At 42.1% G+C, this 17,702-nt stretch overlaps 1 protein-coding gene across 3 annotated transcripts in view; it reads right to left on the reverse strand.

Annotated features, from left to right (window-relative positions):
- Window positions 1-1,144: 1,144 nt before the first annotated feature.
- Window positions 1,145-17,702, reverse strand: part of LOC101345649 (transducin-like enhancer protein 4) — a 175,191-nt gene continuing 158,633 nt past the window's right edge. For 2 of the 3 annotated variants that reach the window (XM_023737727.1, XM_012557530.2), the window contains 6 exons: window positions 10,968-11,217; window positions 9,419-9,666; window positions 7,705-7,852; window positions 7,059-7,209; window positions 6,619-6,695; window positions 1,145-4,856 (listed from right to left, as the gene is read on the reverse strand). In XM_023737727.1, coding sequence (XP_023593495.1) covers window positions 4,749-4,856; window positions 6,619-6,695; window positions 7,059-7,209; window positions 7,705-7,852; window positions 9,419-9,666; window positions 10,968-11,217 — 982 coding nt within the window. In that variant the 3' untranslated portion in view covers window positions 1,145-4,748. The remainder of the gene's footprint in view (window positions 4,857-6,618; window positions 6,696-7,058; window positions 7,210-7,704; window positions 7,853-9,418; window positions 9,667-10,967; window positions 11,218-17,702) is intronic. The other variant, XM_004383275.2, reaches the window with a different exon arrangement.

Below are 17,702 nucleotides of genomic sequence, written 5' to 3' on the forward strand. Positions count from 1 at the left end.
TCTGGGGCCCACATGATTCTGTCCCCTGCTGCCAAAAGCTCAAAGAAAACCAAAATAACAATGGAAACAGCAGTTTAAAACAGAAGAGTCTTTTCTACCATTATGACAGGGCTGCTGTTAAAATCAGCCTGGGTGAGAAAGTGAGGGGCAGCAGGACCCAAAGCACCTCACTGCAGGCTGCCCAGAAGCTGGGTAGCTCCAAAAGGTAAGGGCATCCAAGAATACTGAATACCGTTTTTTGTACCAACTTCTTTATAATTGCTTAGGTGAGGAATCTCAGAACAACTTTTCTTACAAATACCAATATCAATCGGCGAATGCCCTAAGTTGGCCGTTTGCTTCGGTGCTACACAGTACCTATGCCGGTACATCCAGAATGAGGCATGCATGAAGGAGCCGAGTTGATACCTGAGGGTATGGCTGATGCTGCTCACAGAGGCTTGCAGGAGGAAGCATCAACGCGCAGAGCTGGTCCAGAGTGCTGCCTTCTGGCTGTGGGAGACCACCTTTGCCTGCTTTCAGCTGTGTCCCAGCATTTCAGGGGTGGGTGAGATGGCTTGAAACTGAGTTTCTGGATATCCCATGGCTGTGTGAGTCCAGCCACTTACAGATGTTTGGGGCTCCGAATAGCGTCTCAGCCGCTCCAGGAAAAGGCTGGACCTTACTCAGCTCACTGTCCAGGAAGCCACCCCGAGAAGTAGACGTTCAAAAAAGAGGTGTGGATCTGTAAAAATGTAAAGATGCTCTTGATCTGCCAGTCCTAGGAAGGTCTTGATGGCTTCTTCAACCTGGGTTTCTTTCTGTTGTCTTGGTAGTTCTAATGAAGTCAATCTTCCAGACCTTACCACTCTCCTCCTGGATTAGAACTAAATTTTCCCCGTTTCTGTGTGATTCCTGTCTTTTGAGTTTCTTCTGATTCCGCAAGACCATACTTTGGGCAAAAAATATGGCAAAAGACCTAAGTTTAAACAATTACTTTTCAAGTAATAACTACAACATCAACAACACCAAGACTTCTATGCAGTTCAAGCCAGACTTGAAGTATATATCAAAGATATAAAAATTCCATCTGTGAAAACCTTGGCAGTGAAAAGAAGTAGATGCCCATTGACTTTCGTAAGTAAGGTCTACTTATGCAATCACCGTTTTTTTTTTTTTTTAAATCCAATTCAACATCTAATGTTTTGGATTTCTCTAAAGAGAAAACTGAAGGGCAACACAGAGTTGAGCTATCAGGCACCAAACAGGAATTTTAACTCCCTGGGGCAGGCACTTCCTCCCTTGAGATGTTTAGTAAACACATGTCATACTCGTGCCAAAATGATTTTTCTCTTCTACTCCAAAGCTCTATCACTTTTTAAAAATCCTTAAAAAGAATACACAGGAACTGAGCTATGACTACTTTAAAAATGAAAAGAATTTACATTTCTATGCTGACCCTCCCCCTGATTCAGCAAACATCCTAAGTTATTTCTTCTTCACCGGAGTCCCAGGGTGGTAAAAACAGTTTATGCACTTGGTTGCTAACCAAAAGGTTGGAGGGTTCAGTTTCACCCAGAGGCATCTCGGAAGAAAGGCCTGGTGATCTACTGTCAAAACATCAGCGATTGAAAACCCTCTGGAGCAGAGTTGTACTCTGACACAAATGGGGTAGCCATGAGTTGGAGTAGACTTCAAGGTAACTGGTTTTAGTTTACTATACACCAAGCACCAAGCTGGGTGGTAGAGGGAAAAAGGTTGCTCTGGGGCAAGAGGTGTGGAGACGGCATGAGATAAGGCAGACTCCTACATGTGCCACGTGAGGTGTGGAATCAAAGCTCTCAGAAGAGACAACAGTGACGCCACTGTCCAGATCCTACAGATGCAGCTCTCTGATGGATCGCCACCTTCCCCTCTTCAAAGCCACCCAGTATCAGATGCTCTAACATTCAAAGTCTGGTCCACTGTGTCAGTCCCTAAGGCTAGCTGTGTGTGTCTTATTTGGGCTAACCACTGCCCCCTTCCACCTAAATGCCACAAGTTTTCCCGTGTGGTACAGATACACTGAACACAGTAGTACCTTTCTCAGACCTGCTTTTCCCTTTGGCTTTCTAAGTTTCTGGAACCATATAGGAACTTGGGTTGTGGAAGAGCTGAGGTGATCAATGCAGAGGTGACCAACACGTAAAAGAAGCCAGCACAGTGCTCTGAACAGAGCAGATACTAATTGTTATTTCCACCCCCAGCCATCCTGCCCCAAGATGTATCTTTGAGATCACTTAGCCTTGTATTTACTATGAGTTTTAATTTTTCCGCTGGCTTGAACGGACTTACTAGCAACACTCATAACACACCTGAGGTGCTGCCTCCAACTCATAAGCACTGCTCAACTCTAACCTACTCAGGACCTACAGGGTCAGTTATCTCTTCCAGCTCATCACTGAACCTGGACCTCAACGGTGCTCCCAATCCCCGCTGCCCACCTACCCAATGCATCCTTATGTCAGTTTTTTAGAGTTCCAGGAATTCAGAATTTAAGTTCCTCTTTATACTGAATCTTCACACATCTAAAAAACAGCAGCCAAAAGGACCTGGTGCTTTCAAAGGCTTTGGTATGTTACGTTGGAAATGTGTCCTAAACCCAAAAAGCTGGAAATGGTATCCCACGGGCCAGCTCAATAGCAGAGCTGATCCAACAGAACTTTCTGCAATGATGGAAATGTTCTGCGCATGTGTGCTGTCAAATACAGGCTTTGGCCATATGTTGCTACTGAACATGTGAAATAGTGACTGATGAGCTGAATTTCTAAATTAATAAAGTTAAATTTAAATAGCCACAAATACCAAGTGGTAACCATACTGGACAGCCCAATTCTAAAGCATCGAGGTTTTGAGTAGCATGACAACATTTTGAAAGACAGTATTTTCTCAAATGAAACAGCTACTCAACGAGTATTTGGCAGCAACTTCCATCATCGATAACGTCTATCTCCTATCCCTTCTAGCTGCTCTCCAGTGAAAACAAAACAGCAACAATAAAAAACCCACATTGCTTTAACACCAGTCTCCCTCGAATAAAACACATCATTTTAAATACACAGGCACTGCAAGGCCAAAGGTTAAAAAAAAACCTAAAGCCACCAAAACAAAGAATTAGAAAAATAAGCGTACTAGAAGTTATTTATGTTTAATGCTTAAAAGTCTGAATGCAACAAACAATCTACCATTATAGAAGTACTGGTGGTCAATACAATGCATTAGAACTATGTACAATGCACAGTTTAGTATCAAAATCTTTCTACACTGTAGAGTTTTACGAAACTGTTAATGACATCAAACACTGAGCACTTAAGACACCATTTTTTTTTTCTGCTACCACATTAGGAACGTCAATGGACAGTCCATTTCAACTTGCAGCATCCATCCATTTCTAGTATGAAATTAAGTACTTTTCTACTTATACAATAAAGTTTATCTACACGGTTCTTTTGATTTTGATCCATAGCAGCAAAGGCACTGTACATCAGCAGATCCACAGACTTAAAAGGTTTTTTAAAGCATTCAAACAAAAAAATAATTAAAAAAAGGAGTCACATATCATAGTTTAACAGCAACAACAACAACAGAAAAGATAACACGATGTTTCTGGCACAACGGCACTGCCTGTGTCCGTATCAGGGACATCCAATTAAGACACGGAAAGAACCGGAGATAAAGCAAGCAAGTCCTCATCCCAGGTGAGAGTCCATTCTTCCTGTTTTTCAGAGGGAGGTCCTTGCAAGTCCTCCTCTGCTCCCCTTCTTTTGTAAAAGACTGGGCTTGCACAGTGGTAGGAATCGTCCCCCTTATCTGCGCAGTTCCCAAAGAACATGCCAAAAAATAGCCCCTAATTTCTTATAACGACAAAACTGCCCAAAGATACACATCTCCCTTGGCAAAGAAACATGGCAAAAATATCCAGCAGGGATTAAGTTGTCTCTTGGAGGCCAATTAATTTGTTCATCTGTCTATAATACAATAAAAAAAGGAATTAAAAACATATTACAAAGACACTTGTCAGTAAGAGAAGAAAAAATAAAAGAAAAATCCAATTATTTTTAGAGAATACGACTAAAGCTATAGATATACGGTTAAACTTGTCCAAACAGATGCAAATGAATATGACTTGACCTGTCATGTTCTAATTGTTCAGCCAAGTTCCCAAACTTCTTTAAAATAAGTAAAAAAAAAAAGGTAAAAACAAAAAAACCTAAAAATTTAACATCACAGCAACATATTGCTTCATGTGTAATTATACATTTCACATCTCTATACAGCCATTAGTCTACATTTAGTGACATTTTTTAACCAATCCTTTTAAACCTTCCTTTCCCCTCCTTTGCCAAAAAAAGGGGGGAGGAAGGGTATCAAATATGACGCATCTTCATTATCAATGCAGGAGCAGACAGCTTTATTTAGTCAGTCATTGTTAGAAAGCCTTCTTTAAACAAAATAAATATATTACAGATATAATACATAATTAAAGATTCCGTTCACTGTTAAGTATGCCTATCCCATGTTCTTCCAAGTAGATAGCTGAAGATTTGGTATCACAGGTTCTTAATGAGTATTCACAATTCAATAGCAAGTAGGAAGTGAGGTTAAGGAAGGGGATTAAACTCCACAACTGCAATGAGCATTTGGAATCCTTGGTTTTAGATGAGGGCAGGAAAAAGGATGACAGAACAAAGTGCTACAAGGAGGAGTCCAGTTCGCATGAAGATCTGTCCTTAATAAATAACTTCATAGACCGTGGCCTTCTTATCCCCAGAGCCAGTGACAATGTATTTGTCATCCACAGAGATGTCACAGCTAAGCACCGATGAGGATTCTTTGGACTACGAAAGAAACACATGAAGAAAAACGTTGAATACGAAAAGAAAAATCCATAAGTACCGAGAAGCAGGACTGGAAGACTTGGAGCAAAAACACACTTCACACACTCCATTGACCAAATATGAGCCCCAAACGGGGAAAGGTAGTGGCGGTGCGTCCCTGAAATGGCAGAGCTGGGTCCACTAGCAGGTGCGCCTCACCGTATAGTCTGACTCACCAGACAGGACCACACTGACCCTGGAGTCTCCTGCTCTGGGACATGGGGCAGGTGAGAAAGCAAGCGGTAAGAGCCCCTCTACTGGTTCAAGCAAGGCCCTATTTCAACTTCTTTTCTCCAGAAGTTACAAGTGGGGTGTTTTTTAGTATGAAAAACCCTCAGCTGGAGTCAGAGGCCTTTAATTTAGGTCTAACTGTGAAACTCCCAACAGACCACTTGGCCTCTCTGAGCCTCAGTTTCCTTATAAAGGTAAATAGCTAAAGACATTTACCTGCCTACCACCTCAGAGGGTTGCTGCAGAGTTTAAGTGAGGTAATATATGAGAAACGGCATTTAAAACACTATCATTTTTGAAATAGGAATACAAAATTATTCCTAGTAAAAAGACCAACTTCCCTGTGTGAAAACAGAACACAAACTTGCAAGAGGGGAGGGCCTCAGTAGTTAAAAAAATGTACTGTGCACTTAGAATTCTGGATACCATGTTCAAGTACAATAAATACAACGGTTCAATGGTAATTTAACCAAACTGTGCTCATAAAAAAGAAATCACAATTCAGTACTCTTTATCAAATAATTATTTTCGATAGTGAATCCAAAGGACTATTCCTACAACAGTAAAGAAGAAAGCAGTTAGTACAAAAACAATGTTTAAATGAATTTTTTTTTAAAAAAAGGAACACAGATGAGCTAAAAAAGAATCACAGGATTTTACCCAGGACTCTGAATAATACTTTTTAAAAAAAGAGCATGACATGTAGCTGCTTAACCCAGCACCACTGTTTTTCAAACTTTTTTGATTGCAACCAATACGAAAAAATACATTTTACTTCATAACCCTGTATACTTAACATTTAATATTATACCTACTATAAAAGGTGCATACTAACACTTATTTCATTTTTAAAAAAATGCTGGTTGGGATAGTCTGAAAGGCTGTGATCCACAACAGGAAAAACAGCACACTCAACTCAAGCTTCCTGAGGGCAGGAATCATCAGCTATTTTTGCCCTACCGATCATCTTACATGATATTTTCACTCAATATATAGCTTCTGTCTACAACTTGGCCCTTCTACAAATAATTTCACAAACTACACCAAGTTCCATTAAATCAGTAGAAATACAATTTATAAAATCAAGCAAAATTTACTGATTTTTTCCAGCTATCATTCTTCTTTAAAAAAACTATTCAAAAAATACTACAAAGAATATTTAAACAAATGGTTCAAGTTTGAAACATAAAAATTCAAAAAAGACCAAAAAAAAAAAAGCCAACCAAAACACAGAAGACACAAAACTTTAGCAAGTGGTAAGGGACCCAGGGATAAGCAGCTGGTGAACAGCGCAACGGAAGAACTGGAGGTGAACCCCAGCTCTGTGACGTGGTGGCCGTGACACTTAACCTCCCCCAGGCCCAGTTTTCTTCTCTGCACAATGTGAGTAACTCTAGGTCTGCATAACTCACCCGAGAAGACGCACCAAGAGCTGGTGAATCTGACCCACAGTGAGCCCGCAATACAAGGCACCTGAACAAGCAAATGTTACCTGGAATATACTGGCCCCATAAGGTGTTCTCCAGGCGTTCAGAAGGTTGTCCTTTCCAGTGCTTACAAACCACTTACCTACAGGAAGAAGGTTTCAAATTAGATATGTCTGTGTTACTTTGTCAGATACCTGAGATTGGCTCTACAGAGCATCAAAATATTTACAGAAAATGCGTTTGTAACAGAGCTTTCTTTCACTTCAAAATAGAAGCCAGCCCTCCTAGATGTAATGAGTCATTTGTACTTAAGACAATGACAAAGTGGATACATGCCAGAAAATTACACGGCATTAGGAAGAAAGCATGTGTAAGGAAATGATGCTATTCAGAAGAAGGACACATGAATGAACTAAAGCAACTGACTCGGAAAGAATCCTAACGAGGGGGTGGAAAGGAGGAACAACTTTGGCTGACAGAAAATGAACAGGAGGGGCTTACTTACCACAGTGGGCAAACTTGAGCGACAGCACACAGCTCTCGTGAAGATGTAACTGGTATTTGTCGGGCTTGGTGACATGTAGCACTTCCACGTTACTGTTCTCCATTCCCACGGCGAGCCACTCTCCAGTAGGGCAGTAGCCGAGAGAGAAGATCTAGAATTACAACAGGTAATAGTGATGCTGGCTACAGAGGACACGGTCGCTTTAGCCAGAGGCAAACAGATCTTCTGGGGTACTATTTAAATTATGAAGGCAATCAAGACAATTTGAATTGTAAAGGAAGAAACTAAAGCCCAAAGGGAACGGGACAGATCTCCATAAAATAATTTACTAATCAATTATGTAAAATCCAAATATACATACAGTAATGGTCTTTGAAATAAAAACCTTCTAAAAGCTTACAATAAATGAGGTTTCTATCCTTTAATAAAATATAAAATATATTTTATACTTAATAAAATATATTAATATAACTATATCAATATCCTTAAATAATACAAAGTTTGGACAGAAAATCAGATTTTCATAGTCATCTAATATGACTTCGTCACACGCGGCACATCAACTGCCCTTTAATTGCTGCCTTTTAGCACATCGTATATTCCACAAAATCCATCTTCTAAAACATCACAGGTGCGCGGACCAAACCTGGGACGTGAAGTCGTGCTGCTGTAGCTGTCGCCCCTCACGTAGGTCCCAGGATCTGACCGTGTTGTCCAAACCGCCAGTCCAGAGCTTGGTGCCATCGTTAGAAATGTCAATACAGCTGGCTCCATCTGTGTGGCCCTGGAACTGCCTGAAAGGGTCAAAATGGGACGGAAGTCCTTGAAAAGTCAGTTTTCAGTTGTACTCAATTTAGCCTTCCTCGATCAATTTCATCGCAGGCCATATTTGAAGATCATTTTGGTTTTTTTGTTTTCTAAGTATTCATAATAGAGAAGTTCTGAATTAAAGTTTAACTGATATGCTGAATTTCCTGTGTTTTTCTTCCTTTTTGAATAGTTGGGTAGTTCTTCAAATTACTCTGACACCAAAAACCTGAATGTTACCACTGACGGAAAAACAGCTCCAACCGAAATAAACCAATGAAAACACACACCTACAAGTACATGAGCTAACCAAAGATACATTCTGAGGCCTGTTCTCTCACTATGCTATGGAAGGGAAGACAGTTCAAGAAAGGTAAGGAGTATTTTCTCTTCCACACAGCAGCAGGTAGGCCCGGGGAGCTGTAGAACAAATCATGCCAGCGAGCAGCAACTGTGGGCAGCTGTGCACCGCAGAAAGGCCAGGACCCCAAATTCAGGTACGTGGAAGGAAATTCAGTGATACAGCCACCCCAGGAATCACTCCTGGGAAAAGGTACAAAAGACACTGTGGGAGCTGACGGGGTTAGGGGCAGCTCTCCACGGGAGCCTTTCTGAAAGGGAGAAGAAAAGTGACGATTATTTTGTTTTTAGAATCTATATATATGTATCCACACAGAGAGAGAGAGAAAGTTCAGTCCTACACAGTATCTTGCAGACAGACAGTACAGGCCTCTTCCCTTTACACCCTCACCTTGACCGGACATTAGATTTGACTACAGTCTTCTCACACCCTCCTTACCTAATCACACCTCTTGCTTCCTGCTCTCTTATGTACTGACTCCTTACAGGGCTTTACCTACCAGTATCAATCCTATTCAATCTCATTTCTAACAGACATCACAGTTAGGTTTATATATCCTTTATGGTGGGGCGACAGGTAATCTAGACCATTTTCAGGGTGAGCGGCACCCAACACAGTGCCTGGGCCCATCGCAGGTGCTCAGTTAAGTATTTGTTAAATGAATGACCATGCTGATACACACGGCACATAGGACAGTGCCACACACTGAGAATCTTCTCAATAATTAGGTATCGACAACAATGACGTCAGGAAGCAGAGATGGTACACTACAGGCACCTCAGAAAAGGCTGGCAATCTCCTTCCAAAAAATCAGCCACTGAAAACCCTATGGAGCACAGCTGGGGTTTCTGTGACTTGGACTCAACTCGATGGCCACTGGTTTTAACAAGCCCATGAGGTCACGGGAACCTTACATATGTTAATTATGTCAAACTGACCTCATTTTTTCAAACCACATTGAAGACGCTTAGAATGTCTGAAAAAACCTCCGTTTTATAAAGTTCAAATCATTCAGAAAACAAGATTTTACATTTATAATTTGTTTCTAGCACATTAAAAAGGACCTGCTCGTAACAAATTAAGAACCAGATAATCGTATTTCATCTCTTAGACAAGCACACACACAGCACCACGACACCCTGCGGTAGAAGCTGCCCCTCCTCTCAACCTGGGAATAGGGCTGCCGACCCACCTCACCAGCGTCTGGTTGTGCAGGTCCCACACGGCGATGTTGCCGTCGCTGCAGCACGAGAAGCAGACCTTGGAGTCGGGGCTGATGGCCAGGGCGTAGCAGGCAGGAGCCGAGGACGTCAACTCCGCCTTGATCCGCGGAGTCGGAGCCGCCAGGTCCCAAATGGATAGAGTACTGGCTTCCCCTCCAACAATTAGGGTGCGTCCATCAGGGAGCAATCTGCAGGAACGGATGTAGTTATCCCTGTTCTGTGAAGACAAAAAACATCAAGAGATTACTCATGAGGAAAGGAAAACAGCATTAACATGAGAGCAGAGATCCATAAAAGTATTGTGTTCCCTCCTGGTTTTAATGAGCCATTTATGCTTATGACAATGATAAAGTGGATTAATACCAGAAAATTACATGAAATTAGGGAAGTACTTAAACTTGATCTTCAAAATTTAGTACTGAGATATTTAATCTTAATTAGCATCCAAATGCAAAGATCTAGACCCACCCCCCACAACTAGCATCAAATTAAAAGCTTTGTTTAGTCATCAACTGCCAGAGGCATCTGCACACAGACACACATGTACACTAACGCAGGCACTCCCACAGTCATGGAAGCTCAAAACGGGGGACGTTGGTCTACTCGACTCTGTTGTGGAAAGTTACGCTACTGCTGCCAAGAAGATGTCAGGAGGTTAAAGACCTCTGGAGTCTGTTCCTTCTGCATGGCATTGCCTGACCTGACTGAAAGGCACTGTGGGTTTGATTAGATCTGCATCAAATGGAGGCAAGACTTAATCAAGGAGTGTTAAGTGACAGGGAAAAAAAAAATTCCTCCCAACAATATTCTACTGCTGGTATAAGAAAACCAAACTGAAATTTCCTAAATAACTCAAGGACAAATATTAACAAAAACAGCTAAGAGAATATCTAGGGTTCGTCAGGTGAAGTATAGGGTAGATTATAGTTCTTAGTACACGCTCACAGACACCAGTATATGGGCTCTCAGTTTTCTTAAATCCCTGTAACAGATTTAGTCTAGGAAAGGGAGACCCTGGGTGGTGCAAACAATTAATTGCTAATCAAAAGGCTGGATGTTTGAATCCATCCAGAGGTGCCTCAAAAGAAAGCCTGGCAATCTACTTCCTAAAAGTCAGCCCTTGCAAACCCCATGGAGCCCAGTTCTACTCTGACACACATGGGGTTGCCATGAGTTGGAACTTACTCCATGGTAACTGGTTTAGTCTAGGAAGACAAGCGGCTTCCTTTTCCCACTCATGGGGCAAGTTAATGAAAACTGTTCTGGAGCATGTACTGCGCATGAAGAACTGGGTCACTGCCTGAACGAGCCGGAAGAAGACAGTCCTCCTCCTCGGCCCTTTAAATCTCCAAGTGAAAAACCACAAACCACCAAGACCAACTACCAACTTGTGACCAGCACTGTGGTGTTGCTCTTACATACTGTTCTCTCACCGACACCTCCCCTTCCTTCCTCCCACCTCTCTCTCTTCCTCTCTTCTGAAGGAAGGAGTGAGTTTGTGTATTCTTGCTCACTCACCAGGCAGTCGAGCTGAGAGACAGGACTCTTGTTGCCAGGGTGGCTGATGTCCCAGACCTTGACGCAGCCCTTCCCACCCGTGTACACGTGCCGCGTGGGGTTGCTGATGGTAACAGCACACACCACTTCCCCATGGTTCAGGGTGTTGATCTGGCGAGCATGTCGGGGGATTCCAGGTCCAATGAGGGCGTCGGGGGGGAAGGGGACAGGCTGCATCTGACCGTCTGCACTAACATGGAAGGAATATGCTCTAAGGCAGTGGAGAGGAGAAAAAGAGAGGAAAAGGGAATGTAAAAAAGTTACTTAACTGTTCAGTGTAACGAGATGAAAAATAAAACTTTGTCAGTGCCACTGATGACCTGTAATCAAGAAGTTACCTAGCACAGTGGAAAGAACACAATTTTCATAGTCAGGGAGATAGAGGCTCACTCTCCTAGCTGCTGTGTGACATCAGTAGTTACTTAACATCTACAAACCTTAGTTCTAATCTCTAAAATGGGGAGACTGCCAGCTACACCTAGAGCTCTGGTGACAAAGAAGATAAGCTGTGACAAGTACAGGACCTACTACTTCAGAGGTCCTCTACAGACTAGCATTGTCTTATACTTGAAGTGATTCAGAGGCCTGCGATGAGACTCTGCCTAGACAGAGATCAAATCACTCCAATCAAGTGACTGCTTAAGAATAAGTCAAAATTATGAAGCTTTAAGGACTCAAGCGTCTGTAGGACTGAATGTTAAAATGGCAGACAGGCAAAAATAGTTTTTTTATTTTTATTTTTTTAACACTTTGATTTGCCTTGACAATCACAAATCCTAGTAATTCCAAATGGAATTAGAACGCTAAGAGAAAAAGTATTACGTGGCTGCCCAGAAGGCCCACCTGTGAATACCTATCAGCAGCTCCATCTCCAATTCATTTCCAGGGAAAGCCCTCAGATTGTGAAATCATTTGGTTCTAAAATGCAACTTAAGGCAGGAGCTTCTCCCTCACAGAACCCATCTATTTTTAGAATACTGAAGTCAGGTGGGACAACCAGGGAGGCTACGGTGACAGTGACCGTGATGCTGTGAGGTTCCTGGAGGCAGCAGATGTCAGCAGTGGGTGGGAGGGAGCTGGGGCTGTCTTGGAAATTACGGGCCCACTCTGGAAATTATGTCATTCTACTTTGGCACGAAGCTTTGGAATGTGCTCTGTTTATGGGAAGAAGTTTATGAAAGAAATACCGAGAGAAAGCATTTGCGGGGGTACAAAGGAGAGACACTTGGATCACACTGCAGGAAAGTTTTAGAACCAAATTATGACAATTTATGGTTCCCTAATGCAAAAACTGACAAGCCAGTCACATTCATCAAAATTCAACCCATTACTTAGGGGCTATTATAAATCACTTGATGTTCCCAGAAAGGATGAAGCCTGTGTGTGGCTGTGGTCAGCAGGAGAGCCAGACTGTAGGGTTTTTACCTTCTCTAGACTACGGAGAAAGGCTCTGAACTAAGTTGTAGAAAAGAAAGCCGTATGTCACTTATGGAGGTGGATGGAGGTGAGAAGTTAGGGAAACACTGGATATATTTCTTTGCTACAATCAATAGGACAGGGAGACCCACGAGGTGTGTGGCATGAGAGAGGGGGTCACTGATGAGGGCTCTCAGGCTTTGAACCCGGGGAACAAGGCAGACAGCACTACATCAGTGAAGTGGGAGGGATGCCTAAGTGAAGGGTGCGCACACACAGGGAGGTAAGCGTTTGGTGTTCCTGAATTTGCGGGCAGGCGGCAATCCGAACGGCAAGGAGAAGTTGAGCACCGTGACTTAGGAGAGAGGTCAGGTTAGAAAAACCAAGTTGTGGTCATCCACAAAGAAGTGATGGTTGAAGCTAACGGAGGAGAAAAAACAATCCTGGAGCAGGTGAGGCAGTGAGAAGTAGACCAGAAGCAAAATCTAAGAGAATGTTTATATTTAAAGACTTTTCAGAAACAACAGTCAGAGAGTTAGATAAATAAATAACCAAGGGGGCAATCAAGTGGAAACGGGGAGAAGATGGTCCATGTCATGACAAGTTATTAAGAGATTCATCCATTGAACACGTATTTCCTGACTACCCCAGTGTGCCAGGCACTGTGCTAAGGCCTGAAGACGTAACGGCAAGAAAGACACCCACAGAGGCCCCATTCTCCCAAAGTTACACCCAGTGCAGGGTAGACGGTAGGCGATGGGCAGAGAGGGATTCATTAGTGGCATATTCATATAAATAAATATAAAAATACTGTATAGCCAGTGTTATGAACAATGGAAGCTCTATTGCACTATGCAACTTGGTGGAGCTGAGAGAAGGCAGGGAAAATGACAATGGAGCAGTGATATAAAAAACAGGTAAGAAAAAAATGGGCATTAACTATCTAAGAAAAAGCGAGGAAAACGGTACAACAAGGAGTATGGCAAATATGAAGGCCAGAGCGAGAGAGCGTGTTTAGTATCCATTTATTCAGCAAATATTTATTAGATGCCTAAAATGTGCCACGTGCTGGGGAATTAGAGGTGAACAAGATAGACCAAGTCCCTACCCTCCCAGAGCTTACACCCCAGAGGGGAAAACATGATATATAAGCAGATAAATGAGCAACCTCAGACAGCAGAGAGACTGTTATATGCACACACATGCGCACATACACACACAGGTAACAGTCTCAGATGAAAGAGTCAAGAGTGAGGTGCACAGAGTAGTGGTCAGAAACACCTCTCTCTGAGAAGGAGGCCTGTGAGTGCAGACCTGACTGAAGGACACAGGTCTTGCACCTATCAAGGGGACAATGTGCCAGGTGGAGGGAAAAAGCAAATGCAAAGGCCTTAAGGCAGACCTAAGTGAGAAGGGCCAGACAGCATTTGGTGGAGAGTGATAGGATATGAGGTTGGAGAGAGGCAGTGGCCATATTCAAAAAGGGCCTCACGGGCCATGACGAAGTGTGAATATAATTCTGAGTAGAATGGGAAGCCACTGGAGACGTATGCAAGGCAGTGAAATGACTCAATGTTTTCAAGTACCCATTCTGGTTGCTGGGTGAAGAATGAATTGTTAAGTGGCAAAATGGAAGAAAGAAAACACGCAGAGGGGTGACTGCAGTAATCCGTGGGTGAAGCCTATGGCTAGAACCTGGGAAATATTGAGAAAGTTGGGAAAAGATTTGCAATTCAAAAGGTCACTCAGGCTGGGTGGAGGTAGAGGAGGTGGGTAGATGGAATGCTTAGACTTTGGAGGGGATACATTTAGGGGTAAGGCAAGATCTTCTCCATGGGCTTGTAAACACGTAAGTCGAGAAGTTCATTAGAGATGAGGTGGGCCAAGAACCACGATGAGGTGACTGGAGGATTGTCCTTGTGGATATCAAAGTCACCCAGGGTGATGGCAGGCTTGGAGTGGAAGAAGACCCTGGCCATGTGTTGAATAAATAAACTGGGGGAATGTCACAACAAGGGGAGGAGGAGGAGATTCAAATGGTACAGCCTGAGAGGAGCAGGGTTTTCAGAAAAGGGTGAAGGAGTTCAGTTCTGGAAGAGACAGAGTAGGGGCGACAACAGCCTTTATCAACCCTACCACTGGCCTTGAGGATTGCCAGATGTGAAAAAAATAAAGTGACCACGTAGAGGGCTGTGGGTGAAGGGTGATCTCAAAAGAGCGCCAGGTTTCAGTTTGGCTAAGGGAGGGAAGGCAGTGATGTTCTTAGAAAAAGGCTGAAATCCTGAGGGATGATGACCGAGAGAAAGGCTATTTGATTTAGCAATTAAGAGGTCATGAAGACTAAATCTGAAAGGAAGGGAAAGGAAGGTTATTCCAAGTTTAGATGGTGTTGTACATTCTTAATGATAATTTATTTGAAAAGACATCCTTCTCTCCTCTAGAATCACTAAATGGTTTTTAAAAGAGCCTTGAGGATTTAAATAGCAATGAAACCAGGGAAACAATTTCTTTTAGGTTTTCAAGGTGACATTCTTTACTCAACAAAAACCACTGTGAGCACCTACTATGTTCCTGGCACTTCCTTAAAAAAGGTCAAGAATTTCAAGAGCCTACTTGCAGTAAGGACACAATGTGGTCCTCTGTTTGCTATTAAGTATACATAAAACAGTCTCAAGAATGGAAAGAAGAAAGCTTTAGTACATACTTATTACTGGATTTCAACAAGCTCTTTGATGTGTAACTAGCAAAGAGTACTGGAATGTATAATGAAAGCCAACATTTCTAGAAATCACAGAAACGTGAGGCTCAAAGGGCTATTATCTTCCTATCCAATTAAATGCATCAACACACATTAAGTACCTACTATGTACTCTGATACAAATATTATTCTGTTGTTGTTGTTGTGTGCCGCTGAGTCGATTCTGACTCATAATGATCCTACAGGAAAAAGCAGAACTGCCTCATAGGGTTTCCAAGGAGCGGCTGATGGATTCGAACTGCCGACCTTTTGGTTAAGCAGCCCGAGCTCTTAACCATACAAAACCAGGTAAGGCACTGGTCTTGTCCACACGTGGTTTCTAATTCATTAAGTATGATAAGAAAAGTACAGAAGCGACTATAATAACAAGTGGAAGATGAGAAGTATAAGGTTCTGCAGTGGTTCAAAACGGAAAGACAAAACTTCCGTTTCACGAGAGTCATGGTACTAAAGATTGGTTTTAAAGAACAAAAGGGCTTCACCATGGAGGGAGAGAGATGGAAAAAGCATTCCAGGTGGCAAGAATAGCAAAGAACAAGGGTTACAAAAGGACATACTGAAATGATCTGGGAAATACGTGGGCTGGTTTTAACCCAGGAATTCATTTATTCAACAGGGATTCTACAGTAAGTAGCTGGAGGGGACTGGGCAGAGCAGTCTCACTGAAAGCCACCAGGATATAATGCTGTACACGGAGGGTCTAGAACACCAGCCTTGGATTTCACAGACAGAACTCACTGAAGGATTTCTGGAAGGAAAGTGAAGATGTGACAAAGCCATTAGTGGAAAAAATAATAACTGAATAGCAAAAAATTGGATGAACTGGAGGAATAAGAGACAATTATTCCAATAATTGAGATAAGAGGTAATGGGGAAACTGAAATAGGCAAGGCGAAGGATGATAAGCTAGAAGTAACAGTGAACAGAAGACTCTGTAGAGGAGTTAACTAATAAGATGTGAGGAGGGAGCCAGTAATAACAGTGTTTCTGAGCTCAGGAAACAACAGGTACTAGTGGTTACAAAAATAGGAAAATTGGGAGGAAGACCTAGTCTGGGGAAGTACTTTCTGAATATCATGAGTTTAGGGAGTATATGGAGCCCTGGTGTTACAATGGTTTAGAGCTTGGCTGCTAATCAAAAGGTCAGCAGTTAGAATCCACCAGCTGCTCCTTGGAAACCCTATGTGGCATCTCTACTCTGTCCTATAGGGTCACTATGAGTTGGAATCAACTTGATGGCAATGGATTTAAGGAGCAAATAATATGTTGAAGATGCCTTGCTAACATGCCCACAAAGAACTGTATACACAAGGCTGGAGGGAGAGGGTGTGGGGTGCAGTCTCTCCAACACACACACGCAAATGTACACGTGCACACACATAGCATGTGAAGTCACGAAAAGCTAACAACAGCTCTTCAAAGGACATGGTGCAGAGGAAAGATGACAGCTAAGGAAAATGTTTAAATATGGTTTCAGATATGTTAAATTTACTTTCTAAGAGAACTAGACTTTGAACAATTCAGGCACCTGTGAGTCACTTTCCTTTTAAAACACGTGCACTGGAGTTGTTATTTTATTTGTTTTTTGATGAAAACCCAGCATATTTAAAGATGGTCGGTCCTTGGCCTTCCCACCTTCACTCCATTCACTCTCTCTAAGAGGTCCAGCTCTGTTACATCACGCTCATCTCTTCACTCTCTGTAACACCTTCTCCAAGTTTTCAATGTTCTCACAAGATGGGATTAGACCTTGAATTCACAACTAAAGGTCTGGCTATCGTACTTTATGAAGTATAATAGAAAATTAGGTTCCCAGTACCATATGAGCCCACAAGTAGGTTAGTCAGTCAACAAATATTTTGGTGCATTTACTACATGTCAGGCACTGTTCTCATTTTGAAAACCCCACTTTATTAAAAAAAAAAAAAAATACAAGAGTGAAAGATTTCTAAACTGTGAGCAGCCTGCAGTCCATAAGCCTGAGATCCTTGTTTTTGCCGCATTCACATGTCCTATCCCATAACAGAATTACCAGTACTGCAGTTTTACTGGAATAGTTTTCCACTATTCATGTAAGTCTCATTTAAGTAGCAGGTGAGGGAAAAAGCCCATTTTCAGCTTATGCTGAAATTAAACTATGTTGTCATTCTAATTGCGTACTGAGTGGAACCTTACTAATTCACCTGAATAGATAAGAGGACCTAGTATGGATTATCAAATAAATGCTATTTTATTCATTAGTTTGGTACATGCATTTAATTATAATTTCTGATAATATCTAACAATTCACTTTGTAAAAATAATTAGGACAGAGATGCACAACCGTTGTCTTTCTGGAGGAAAGCTGTGGGGCTGGGGAGAGGAAGGCCTTTAGTTGATGTATTAAGTTTTATGTTTTGAACAAGACAAAGTGTTCTGCACAAGAAAAAACGTCACAATTCTTGTACTTTATGATCTAGGAAGCCATATAATAGTCATAATCATTTCTGCTTTAAAAGCTATATTAAAAGCAGATTATCTCT

This window comes from Trichechus manatus, unplaced genomic scaffold (genome assembly GCF_000243295.1).
Source record: "Trichechus manatus latirostris isolate Lorelei unplaced genomic scaffold, TriManLat1.0 scaffold00107, whole genome shotgun sequence".
NCBI classification, from domain to species: Eukaryota; Metazoa; Chordata; class Mammalia; order Sirenia; family Trichechidae; genus Trichechus; species Trichechus manatus.